Source organism: Cygnus olor, chromosome 5 (genome assembly GCF_009769625.2).
Source record: "Cygnus olor isolate bCygOlo1 chromosome 5, bCygOlo1.pri.v2, whole genome shotgun sequence".
Classification (NCBI taxonomy): domain Eukaryota; kingdom Metazoa; phylum Chordata; class Aves; order Anseriformes; family Anatidae; genus Cygnus; species Cygnus olor.
The window spans coordinates 5,273,992-5,286,919 of NC_049173.1; the positions used below are offsets into that span (position 1 = coordinate 5,273,992).

Here is a 12,928-nt window from a genome sequence, read left to right on the forward strand (position 1 = left end):
GCTCTCATTCTGTGCATTTCCACACTAAAAAGATTGCCACTTTAGGAAGCTGTTTTTCCCCAAACCCGTTTCTCTATACATCAGGAATAGAAGAAATCTGAAATGCTGTCTCAGGAAGCAGAATGAAAGCATAGCTTGATGCGTTTCCAGTAGGAAAGTCAGTTTAACAAGCAACTATTTCACCCAGCCAAATGCTCCTTTCCGTTCTCATACCAGTTTGTCACCTCATTTTGCTGCTCGCAAGGAAGAGACCACTACCACACTAATAGGACACATTTCGTTGACCCAAAATAATTAAACTCACAAGAAGTCACACATTTTGTTCCTTGACAGTTCTGTACGTCAACACAACACAGCTCATCTCAGCAGTTCTGTTTACGCTGTGCTGGTGCAACTAATGGGGTGGCAGAGTGCACAGCAGAACTGCAGCTCCTGACAGGAGAAAGCTTATCCCTGAAGGTACCAGCAAACAGCGCGATCTTGCAATTAATTCACAGCTTAACTGTGCTAACACAGTGCTGGCTGGTCAGCTAATTCCCTCACCACTTGGAAGTTAACTACCACTAATAACATCCTTCAAGCAAAATACACAAAGGAAAAAGCAGCTTTTGAAAAAAGGCCTAAGCAGGAGGAAAATCAGAAGGTAATCACTGGCCAAAGTGATTCTCACTAACAGCAGCTACTTACAGCTAATAACATTTAATTCAAAAGACTGAGGGCATTAATGCTTTTAGAAAAGAATCAATACCAACGAACTGCAGTCTTGTTGGCTGAGGCTGAAAAGTAAATTAACCAGAAGTGATTAAAGTAATTTGGACAAGTAAAAGCCCTAGAAGAAAGGGCATAACTACTGCCCTCACAGGCTTTCTTTTGCTGAATATCCCTGCTTGCACAAGTAGTTTTGCTTCTTTCTGCTGGGCTGCATACTAATAGTGGCATACGCATTGCTTTCTGGAAAAGTGACAAGGAGAGAGCATGCAGCCCTAGCCCTAAGCCAGCTGGGTGATGGTGCTTGACAGCCTGCATCTGAAACAATCCCCCATTTTAATCAACAGCTTGTCAGTGCTGACAGGCTTGGAGGGGACACCTGTGCTAGCAGGTTGACCACGTCCAAGGACTCACCTTCAGTATTAAAACAGTATTTTCTTTCTCTGCAAGTATGGAAATGTGTCTTAGTAAAAATCCAAACTGAGCAAGAAAAAGGCTGTGCATATGAAAACACAGCTTTTAAGTTTTATTTCCTCTTATACTTTTTAAACTACTCCTTCTGCAGACGGAAAAGGACAGTCAAGATATAAACTGGCAACAGGTAGCATGAGCAAGGAGGACTCTAACTTCAGATTGGCTGTGACAAATCACTCTGAAAATTACTTTAAGAGCAAAAAACAACACTATCCTGAATATTCTAACACAGGTATTGAGAAAAATAATCCAACTGGAGTTACTTCTCTTTACCAAAAGAAAAAACTGATTTTAGCTCTCCAACTTCAGCATCAGTCAACATCTTAGATATGAACAATGTGAACAACAGACACGCACTCAATGTATGTTTACTCCCAATCTGGTTTCACCAAAAGCTGAAGAAGTGAATCCATATCCAAGACGGTTCCAAAAGTTCAGTATTTGAGGAGGAGTATATTCTACCAGAAATCTTAACTTACTTGGAAGACTGCAGTAGGATTCTTCAAACACAGCATGCAACCTCATTTAAATGATAAAGTTTAAATTATGTAACTGCAACTCCCCAAAGCAGTTTTTGCATTCAAGTTTCACCCCATATGTTTGATTTAGATGGGAAACTACTCAAGCACTACTATTTATAAACAAGATTTGACTCCGTTAGGAAGAATTAGTTAGGAGTATCTAGAGTTTCACATGCAAGTTTAAAAGTTTTCAACTTGAGTTTATTTCAGGAACACTAAAACCATATTTGCTCTGTAAACTAGTGACTGACTATTTTTACAGAGAACCACTCTTCCAATCCCATAGAAAACGTCTCTTCTCACTTTGAAAGATCAAAAATTGCACAGGTAAACTGTTTAGACCAACAATAAAGCCTACACATTGGAGGCCAGGCAAAAAGAAAAAAAGCTGCATTTAGTAGAAATGCTTTGGAAACCAGTTAATTTTATTTTAACTCTGTGCTCGTTAGGTTTACTGTGCTAGAATGGTTGATGCACTGGCACAGCCCACGTGGATATACGCACAGGATACATTTCTAGTACCAAGTTGTGCCTGTTGCAAACAAGTTACATGGAAGGCTGAAACAAAGTTTGATGATGCATGAATGACAGCTAGATCTAATCTTTCACCTTTACTCCTGGCATTTAAAATACCAGTTAGCCTGTGAAAACGTAAGGAGAATATTCTCCTTCAGCAAGCACGTGAAGTAATGTTACCACCCAGAGCAGTAATGGAATCCACACTTGATCTCGAGCACTTACTTCAGGTTTTGGAGGACAGACTGATCACTTGGTTCCAGGTGATGGCAACCAAAGCTCTCCGCCACACTGAAACGGCAGCTGCTACACAAGTCTTCAGCTTCTAGGATGAAAGCAGCAGTTCCATCAGTTGAGAACTAAAACTTCTTCTCTTGGTACTACGCTGCTAATAACAGATCGGCTGATGCGTCACTAGTTTCTGCACACATCTTATAGCACACAGGATTGCATTTACAAACTGCAGCCACAAGCACAACAAAGTCTGGATGTAGTTTATTCAGGAAGAACAGGACCATTTCTCCCCGGAGATCTCTGAAGCCACTAACGAGATACACTCTGACAAGCTGAGCAGGTATCAGCACTTTACTCATGTTACTGGAAGGAGAAACTGCAAAGTGAGTACTACGGCTAGGTCAGAGCTAACAGGAAAGCTGACTCAGATTTTTTCCCTCTCCCCTCATACAAAGTACTACGTTAGAAGTATTTTCATAACTATTCATATCCAGAACTTACTGCACCGGTGAAAAACATGCCTCTAACAGGTTCAAGAAACCAGTAGTAAGATTTGGGGAACAAAACGCACTAATTCAGGTTGAACTAGTGCAGGTTGAAGGGTTGCTGTGCTTTCTCCAACAACACTCACAATGAAGTGTTCAAAGATAGCATTCACATTTACGTTTGAATAACTGAACACCCATTTTCCTGAACATGGGAACAGGAAAGTGCCAGTTCTGGGGTAACTAAGCAGTCAGTATTAGTTTGTTTTTTTTTTTTAATAAAACATACACTTTTTATATCTACCTCTATTTATATATCTACAGAAAAACATGAAGGAACTTGTTGCTGAGAGTTAGCAGTAAAGCACGACTACTTCCATCACAAGGAAAAGTTTGGCCTTTCATTTTTATGATGTAGCTATTAACAACTGATCCTTCTGGTGTCATCACTTTCCTGTGGGGTTTGTTCCTCTCCTCCCCCCCCCCCCCTTTTTTCCTTATAAAAGTATACCAAGTACTCCAGAACTCCTTGACACACTCTTTTGAGCCAATTACGGAGAATCAGACAGAGCTCTGCGGCAAGCACACATTTGACCTTCATGTATGCAGAAATACAGGAGTTCCACACAGACAGGTTTTGAACCACAAGGCAGATGTTTGCTCAACCACTGCTGGAAAAATATTGCCTACTTACTGGCAGCACAGAAACACCAAGGGGAAGGGCATCTAAAAAAGGAGAACTGAACACTAGAAACAAAAAATAAAAGCTAGCAGTCTCCTGAACATCTGTGAAACTTGACAAAGTAACATAGCGTTTCACTGTATACAGAGAAGCTCAATTTAGAACAAGAATCACTATTTTTAACACTCTTTGAATGTTTTGGCTCTTATTGTATACATATTCTGAGTTTCTAATTATATGTAAATGCAGTACATCAAGAGCAGTGTCTGACTACTGAACAGAATTAAAACACCTTACTTATCCCAGAAATCTCTCTTCTCGTTATATTCTCTTTTCCTAAGGAGTCCACACTTTAAAAAAAAATTATATTAAAGATGCTACTCATAGTACTAAGGAAATTGCAAGACACAGAAATCAGTGTATTTGCCTTTTCTTATTGAATGCCACATATATGCAAGACTGAACAAACTTCCTGTGAATTCTGCAACTATTACACCAAAGAAGTTTGAAGTTATCTTTTCTAATTTACTTACAGGACTGAGCCATCAAGACCAGTTATGCATTTAGAGTATCTTGATGCCTCAGTGTTCATTGCTTTGCACGAGCTAAGAGCAAAACGTACACCCAAAACGTGATTATTCTGTCCTACAAGGCCTTTAGTACTAACAGAGTACACATAATACAAGTGCCACTGCTTTGAACAATGGTGTTAAATATTTTTCTTTTAGCATGTCTATTTAAAGAGAGATTAGATAAAAACCCCTACTGATTGTTTCATACTATAACTCAGAAGAAAGTGTTAGCTTTGTAAAGTTAAAGTGGCTCATGATAGAGTGGCTCACACCAGAAAACTGCTGCTCATTTTTTCCACTCCTGTCAACTGTTTCCCTGTAAGAGATCACATGGTGGGGGAAGGGGCACAACTGCAAGGATACAGTATAGCCAAGCTATATTTAATTCTCAAGGGCTAGTTCACACTGACATACTTTTAGATGCAAAACTTCAATATCCTAGTGCTGCTCCGAGTTCGGAAGTTCATGTTTCAATGAAAAGTTGCTTTAAACCAAAAATAGGAGTTGTCTCCGGCTTGCCAGAAGCGCAGCCTTTCCATTCCATTATACCAGACATCATCCCCAAGTTGCGTGTGAATGTTTATGCTCTTTGGTGTGCTGCCTAGCTAGACATTCTTAGGTGCTTTAAATGCCATAAAAGCACAAGTCACCTCCTCTGATGACTAACTATATAGAAAAAAAAAACCTTGCTCACAGTAGTTAGATGGATGATGTGCCAAGAACTTCCAAGGCACGCCAGCTGCAACAGATACACCCAGGTGGACAGAATTTTTCTGCTAGAAATCAGAAACAAGACTGATTAGTTTTGTCACAGATTTATTTATTGAGTGGTACTCTACTTAGTACAGAGATATAAACCATTGCTCCAAAATCTCACAGTCTAAGTCATGATTTAGCTAATACAATCTACAGAAATATCGTAAGTTTACATTTGAAGTAAAGTCTCAAAGTTTTACTAACAGCAGAATTAAGTTTAATGTATCCTAAATAATTATCTGCTCTTCAGTTTATTCACTGCATCAGCTGGAACCACAACACAAAATCAGAATTCCCTCAGCATTAAAAGAAATGCCCCAAGCCTTCCTATAACTTGTACGTCTTTACAACCAAGATCTGAACATCAGAAACCTGAAGCTATGCTTCAGATGTGTTATACGTGATCTGTAGTCAATTCTAAATATTGTTTGCGTGCGTTAATCCTTACTACAAATATTATACTGTAGTATAGTATACTACTACACTATTAACTGGCACTTAAACTCACTACAGAATTGTCTTTTTGCCTGCTGCTTCCTAAAAAATCAAATTTAGTTTAAAAAAAAAAAAACTTTAGATCAGATCTCACATGGAAGCTACGAATAAGCTAACAATCCATTCCTTTCAGCATTAGCAAAGCAGGCTTTGTAGTTACACTGATAGGTAACATCACTGATGCTCTAAATAAGCCTAAGGTACGGATGTAGCTGAGAGAGAGCTACTGAAATCAAATAGACTTTCGTTAATGTGAGAAAAAATAATGGATCTACGCCAGGTCTGAGCACAGAACAGGCTTTACACACAGAGTCAAAACGCGAGGCTGCCATTAAAACACGAGCACGGCCATGTGTAACCGGTTCCTGTCAGTAACCGCCACTAGGCAGCACCACCTCACGGCACCGGGAGAGCCGGCAGCCTATAGCGGTGCGGACTCCGGTAACAGCGAGTAACCCCCCCCCACATACCTCCCCCTTCCCCCCCCGCTAACCGCCCCCTACCTGCAGCCGCCTCACAGCCCCGCGGCCGCCTGTTCCGCCTCCCTCCGGCGGGGCGGTCCCGCCGAGCACCACCACCAGGGGCACCACCGCTGCTTCTCCGGCTTCTCCGGAGCCTCCCGGCTGCGCCACGGCCGCTGAGGAGCCACCGAAACCACTCCGCGAGGCGGCCCCGGGGCGCTGAGGGGGCCCCGCGGCCGCCATGTGAGGGCCCGGCCCCGCGGCACCGCCACCTCCCCCCCGCCCCGCGGCCGCCTAAAATGGGAAGAAGCCGCACACAAAATGGCGCCGGGAGGCTGACCGCCGCCGCGCATGCGCGCCGCGCCGCGCCCGCCGCAGCCTCCCCCCTCCCTCCCCCCGCCCCGCCCTTCTCCTCGTCCCCCCGCCCCTGCGCGGCTCGGAGAGGCGGCTCCAGCCAATCTCGTCGCGCCGTCGCTGTTCCTCGCCTCCCGGTCTCGGCCAATCGCCGCGCTCGGAGACACATCCGGCTCCGCTTCTCGCCAATCAGCCGCGGGGGGGACGGTGACTTCACTTCAACTACTACCAATCTCATCACTCCCCGGCGGAGAGCCAATCAAAAGTCCCCGTGGCTCTACCTGCGTCGACGCCTGACCAATAGCCCTCGCCGTCCTCACCGCGACCAATAGCAGCGCCGTCCGCGGCGCCCAATCCGGGCGGGGCAGAGCCCCGGGGGCGTCAGGAAGGGACCAATGGGAGCTCGAGCAGGCCGGATTCTGCTCAACAGCTTGTTATTGGGCTCGGCGCTGCCCGGCCGCTGCCAGTCCGGGCGGGCGGGCCGGGGGGGGGGCGGAGCGGGGCCGCGCTCAGCGCCGCCGCTCGCGGGGGGGGCGGGGGGGGGCGTCGGCGTCGTCGCGGCGGGGCCGAGCCGAGCCGGGCAGAGCCGAGCCGAGGCGGGCGCTGCCCACTTCGCTCCGACTTTCCAGGTACGAGGCAGAGCGGGGCGGGCGGGCAGCCGCAACTCCGCCGCTCCGTCCCCGGGGGGGGTGTGTGTGTGTGTGTGCTCAGGGGAGGGGGGCTCGGAGGAGGGGGCCGCCCGTTGCTGCCCCCCTCAGCCCCCCGCAGGCAACCCGAAGCCCGGCGGTGGCGGCGGCTCGGCGCGTCCCCCCGGCGGGCCGCCCAAACTTGCGAGGGCCGGGGAGGGGCGGGGAAGGCGACGGCGGCGGCGGGGCCCCGGTTCCCCCGTTCTCTCCCCCCCTCCCCCCCCCCCCCCCTCCTTCCCCGTGCGGTTCCGGGAGCGGGAGCAATGGCGCCGTGACACACCGAGCGGCCCCGGGACGGCCCGGAGCGCGCTCCCCCCCCCCCCCCCCCCCCCCCAATCCACCGCCCCCTCACGGGCAGCCCCCCGCGCCTCAGCCGCTCTCGTTGTGTTGCAGCCCTTCTCCTCCTGCCTGGCCGCGGCCGAGAGGAGTCCCGGAGCTGGAAGCCCTCACGTAACGGCCGAAGATGAAGGTAGGCTGCCTCCCGGGCCGGCCCCGGCTCGCCTCTCCTCCTTCTCCTCCTCCTTCTTCTCCTCCGGAGGTTTTCGCTTCGCTTCTGCCTCCTCTCGCTGCCAAGCTGAGGGGGGAGAGCGGAGGGAGCTCCAACCTGAAGGTCCGCACGGTGCCTGCGAGTTGTTGTCCTTCATGCTCCAGCCCCGAAATGCTTCCTGTACCAGCAGCCGCTGTTGCAAGTTTGCAAAACCACAGCTTTTGTCCTCTCTTTGCTGTTGCCGGTGTTGTTTTTTCTCCGTACGTAGCCTTAACTACTGCAGGATAACTCACAAAAGAGAGAAAAACTTTTCTTGCCTTCGCAGTCGAAGAAATAATAGCGATTGAAAAACAACAACAAAGCGGCGTCTTAATATTCCACGCTGATTTCCTGTCCTGATGGACGTTTTCAGCACGGGGGTTTTGTCCTTGTTTATCTGTTGCTACAAGCACGATAAAGTGAAACGTTAAGTAATAAGATCCAGATTAAGGAAAAAAACACGCTGACAAATATTTCTTTCTCTCAGAATGCAGAAGCGGCTGAACTTTCGTAAAGGGGTTTCAAGAAAAAAAATAGCAGTTAACAACTGTTTGAAAGAGCAGAGCAAATTTCTCTAGAGGCCTCCTTTTAGTCCGCAGGAGAAAAAAAAGTCCTATATATAGAATGGTACAGACTTAATTGTAGGTATTGGGATGATAACAGTCTCAAATGCTTTAAATAATCTGTGTCATTGAATTGCTTATAACTGAGAAAAGTGCAGCTATCTTTTGTACTGCAGTTCTGCAGCTGAAGTATTTTCCTTTTGTATGTTGTATGAGAGTAACTTGAATTAATTGTCATTCTTACACATTGTTACCCTTTTTATAAGATGTTTGAAAGATCAATTTAAAAGTCTCAAAGATATTTCTAGGAGAGCAATTAGGCTGACAGAATCAGGGGTCAGCGACACTATGTGAAACAAAACTTCCTGTAACTTGTTTGTTTGTTGTTTTTGTTGTTTTTTAATTATTATGGGAAGAGCAGTCTGATTGCAGACATTGTTTATCACTTAAAGATCAATAAGTCTCAAAGTTTAGATGAAAAATTAAATATATGATGCTGTAGCTGTAAAAATAAATAAAAACTTAACTTTCTTCCTATTTTTTGTTTCTTAATAGGCAGCGGATGAACCTGCCTACCTGACAGTGGGAACTGATGTCAGTGCCAAGTACCGTGGTGCCTTCTGTGAGGCAAAGATTAAGACAGTGAAAAGGCTTGTGAAAGTCAAGGTAGTATGCTGTGGTTGTTGTTGGTGGTATTAAAACACTGTGTTGAAAGGGTTATTAGAAAAGATAAAAATCCTGAATATTAGGAAATGTTCATCAGTTTAGTAAATGAATTTTAAGAACGCTTGAATGCTGGTGCAGTTATGATTTTCATGTGTTTTTTTTTTCAATTTTTTTTTGGTTTGTTTTCCAGATTTTTGAGCTCACTCCTGTTTCAGCAGGAATGGGCTTAAAAATTACCTATTTGTGCTACTTACTTCCTGATCACGGTTGTCTTCTGTTTGGAATGCATCAGTTTCACAGCAATCAGTTTTGATGTTACGAATAGAGGCTTATGGCTTTACATGAGTAATGAGAGATAAGAGCAGACTCTTCAGAAGCAAAAATTACATTTCCTTCCAGCTGACGTTGTCAGTTTTACTTAAGAGACAATGCCAAAATAAATCAAGGTTAGAATGAAAAAGATGGCAATAGCGTTTTCGGTCAGGTTTTAGAAATGTTTAGGATGATACTTGTTAGTTTTGAGCGTCTTACAGCCGCTTCTAAAGTAGTGTTCTTTAGCTGTAGCTGAATTCCTATGCTAGTGTAGAACTGGCACTTAATACTCATTTACATTTACAGGTCTTATGCCAAAACAACCAAAACAGAAAGTCATTATTTTGATGTTGTAGTACTGTTGTTAATGCTAATGTGGGAAAACAAAAATAAAACCTAGTTAAATAGAAGTTAAGGATGCAAAGTAAATATAGAAGTTGTTCTTGTACTTTGTTCTCTCAAATTCTTCCCGCTTCGTACTTTCTAGTCTACTGTCCAGGATATGTAAATAAGGCACTAGTGACCCAATAAAACTTACCAAATAGAGATGAAAGCTTCTTTTTAGAATGCATCTAAGTTTTCACGTGCTTTAATGCTTAGATCAAGTAGAACAAGCTATCAGTCTCTTCAGTTATATATAGATCATATCACTTTATCAGAGTTCTTTTCATGATTTAAACAGAAAAAACAAAAACTTCAGATATTTCAGTTTTTCTCCCATTCTTAATGAGTACTTCTAGAAATTTGCAATGTTCTTTGAAATCTGTGTTAATGAGATGCTCTGTAGGAAGCAAAGTGCTCCCTTTCCTCGTGTGATATCCTTGATTTTTGTATCTATTTCTTTGGTCTGAGCATTTAAGACTGTTCATGGGTGTGAGTTTCTTTTACTCTATAGCTTTTAAAGCATTTAATATGCTTTATTGCTCCACGGAAAGACTTGTAAGTATAGGAGGCTGCTCTGACTTGGTGGAAATTCTTGTCACTGTATCTCAATTGTAAAATAACAATTGAAGTTTAAGCAAGCTAAGCCTGATATTGTAATTAAGAGCGTGCGGGCACACCCCGGCGTACTTCCCAAGTGCAAAGAGTCCAGCAGTCCCTTCCTGAGTAGCAGAACTACCTGTATTTATCTCAATGCTGATTAAAAAAAAAAAAAAGTAAAAACTGGATGAACTGTGTTATTGTTTGGAACTCATAGTACTGCAAACTGCATGTTAGCATGCAGCTGCCATATAGGCTGTGGTTGAATGATATAAAGAGGGAGCTAGATAACTGGGAATCTTTATAGGTAGAAAGGAAGTTCCTTGAATTTTTGGATCCTGAAAAGAAGTAGGAATTCTTGATTAAAACATGTTTGACACTTAAGTAGCTCTTTTTGCTATAGAAAATGGCAGAGAAACGGTTAATAACCATTAACATTAAATATTTGTTTTTAATGTTTCTAAATCCGAGCCTCTGCAAACTTAGGGATTCAAATTGCATAGGCTTATGTTCATTCTGTCATCAGTGTTACTCTCTCAGACACAGGATTTTAAATGGAAAAACATGGCTTACTTGCAGTGTAGCTGATCCTTATTTTAATTACACTTTTACTGGTTCACATCTTTACCATAGAAACTTTTTCTTGTTTGAGATAGCAGAAACGGTGGTATTGTGGTCAGTTCAAAAATTTTTTTTGGATATGTTTTAATATAGAGAGCTTTGTGTTTTGGTTGCAGTTTAGTACTCAAACGATGTGTTGTTAATGAAGTGCTACAGTTAGAGAGAGAAAAAGCCCATTAATCTTCTGGTCTGCAGACGCGGTTCCAGGTATAACCCGGATTGCATTGATATTCAAACTCCAATCAAAAAGTTGATATACCTGGTGTTTGATTTGCCCTTTTCTTTAATTATGATGTTTCAGGTTGAGTGTTAAGTCTGATACTTGGGGATTCCTGTGAGTAAAACCATCCATGCCAAAGGTTTTACGTTCAATAATGTTTGAGTACGTTTGATTGATAGATCTTATTTTCCAAATTATTATTACACTTCCATATGCTTTTTATCTACCATTAAAAATAAGATATGTATTGAAAAGTTAATGAATATCTTCCAGGTGGTTCTGAAGGGGGATAACTCAACTCAGTTAGTGCAAGATGATCAAGTGAAAGGACCTCTAAGAGTATGTATACTGCATGCCTTTTTTTTCTTAATCACATAGTTGATTCGTAAAATAGAAAGTTTTGATGGTGTTTATCTGGGTACCTGATCTACAGAATTGAAATCAACAGGAGGTGGCCCATTGCTTTCAATCAGATTGATTCTGAATAGTTAGCATCAACTCTTGTAATGTTTGGAGGCTGTTTATGCTTCTCTGTAGAATATTTCGTATGCAAACAATATTGCACACGCTGATTTTTCTAAACTTCTCATAAGTAATGGAGATCTTGATTCCATGAGGCTAAATTCAAGCCTGTTAGATAATAGTAAATATGATTGTTCTAAATGTGTTTTTAAAGTAGTTAATGTATTTTATATAAAAATGTGTGTTGATGTGTATTTTTATGATACCTAATAGTTGTCTGCCAGAACAGCTGCATTAGAGAGCATCAGCTGCACATAGAGCTCTTTATAGATCACCTTTTTTTGTATTTTTCTTTGTAGCTAATGCAAGAACACCAATACATGTTGTAGGCTGATACTTAGATTCTGATCTAGTTGACGGTACAACAGTGAATAAACATGTTTGAATTTAGAGAGAATGGTATAAGTGTTTTAAAATATAAAAATTAGTAGAGATTGTATGCACATCAACAATAAAGTACCAGTTACTTTGAATAGTTGAATATTTATTTCCAATTAGCTTTCTGTTATTTATTGTAAGTCATACTGAAATTAGATGTTCCAAGTTTTTTACTGCTTTACTGTCTACCTAAAGTTCAGCTTTCTAGCCTAGGAACCTTTGTTCGTACCAACCATGTAACTACATTTCACAGAGTAACATATAGCTAAAATGCATCTTAAACAAGCAAACCAGCTTAGTGGAAGAATTAATGCTTACATGAGTTTTACCTCCATTATTTGAGTTAGAGATTTTATGTAACCTTGAGATACTCCTTTTTGCAGGTCGGTGCAATGGTTGAAACAAAAATGCCTGACGGATCCTTTCAAGAAGCTGTTATCAGCAAGTTGACAGACGCTAGTTGGTATACTGTAGGTGAGTAGCCACATGTTTTAATTTATGGCCTCTAATCTTTGAACAATGTATTTCTAATTATAGATAATAATGTAAGTAATTATATCCTGTGTCGTAAAAGCTGAGATTTTGGAGGGGACTTTGTCTTCCAGGTCTTGTTGTCCTTTTCCTTTTAAAATAGGATAGTAATTATTTGATGTTGAGGGAGGCTGTTGCGGAGATAATTGCAGAGCTCAGCAGTCAAGTGTTATTTGGCACAACGTCTGTATGCTGAAGCTGGTTTCACTCATTGGAATTTGAGAGAGTTTTTGCAGATATTAAGACATAAACTTCAAAATTCCAGTTCTAGCTGAAAACTCGTGACATGTAATGAATGACTGACATGCAAGCATTCTTTCACTAGATGCAATCTTATAAACATGAAAAACTACTACCAATAGCTTCTGTGTCTTCTGAAGTTATTTCTCCATTTTGTGTAGAGTTGAGAGTCACGTTTTGTATGAAACAACAGCAGAAAGGATTTATTTTTTTTAAGGAACTGCCTTTCAAAGGAAAGAGAGGACGTTCTTTTGTGACTTGAAATTAACCATTGGTTTAAATCATTAACAAGTAATGAGTATACCTAAAGTAAAATAGAAAACAACTTTGCCTCTTGTGCTGAATGCTCATGCATTTCTCAGTTACTGAAACAAACCTCAGAATGCACTGTCAGTGAAATTTCAAAGTTGAATATGGATTTATT

The 12,928-nt window shown here is 42.3% G+C and overlaps 1 protein-coding gene and 1 long non-coding RNA gene across 4 annotated transcripts in view; one reads left to right on the forward strand and one right to left on the reverse strand.

Annotated features, from left to right (window-relative positions):
• Positions 1-1,223: 1,223 nt before the first annotated feature.
• LOC121070492 lies at positions 1,224-6,289 on the reverse strand. 2 transcript variants are annotated; one of them, XR_005820114.1, is made up of 3 exons: positions 5,947-6,289; positions 4,887-4,968; positions 1,224-2,544 (listed from the first exon to the last, which is right to left on the reverse strand). It is a non-coding gene; the product is annotated as an uncharacterized LOC121070492 (long non-coding RNA). The 2 variants fall into 2 exon arrangements; XR_005820115.1 differs by having other exon boundaries at positions 1,709-2,544; positions 4,887-4,965.
• Positions 6,290-6,766: 477 nt separating this feature from the next.
• Positions 6,767-12,928, forward strand: part of ARID4A (AT-rich interaction domain 4A) — a 48,345-nt gene continuing 42,183 nt past the window's right edge. Inside the window, exons 1-5 of one of the 2 annotated variants that reach the window (XM_040560121.1) lie at positions 6,767-6,887; positions 7,338-7,413; positions 8,589-8,699; positions 11,107-11,172; positions 12,117-12,207. In XM_040560121.1, coding sequence (XP_040416055.1) covers positions 7,408-7,413; positions 8,589-8,699; positions 11,107-11,172; positions 12,117-12,207 — 274 coding nt within the window. In that variant the 5' untranslated portion in view covers positions 6,767-6,887; positions 7,338-7,407. The remainder of the gene's footprint in view (positions 6,888-7,337; positions 7,414-8,588; positions 8,700-11,106; positions 11,173-12,116; positions 12,208-12,928) is intronic. The other variant, XM_040560122.1, reaches the window with a different exon arrangement.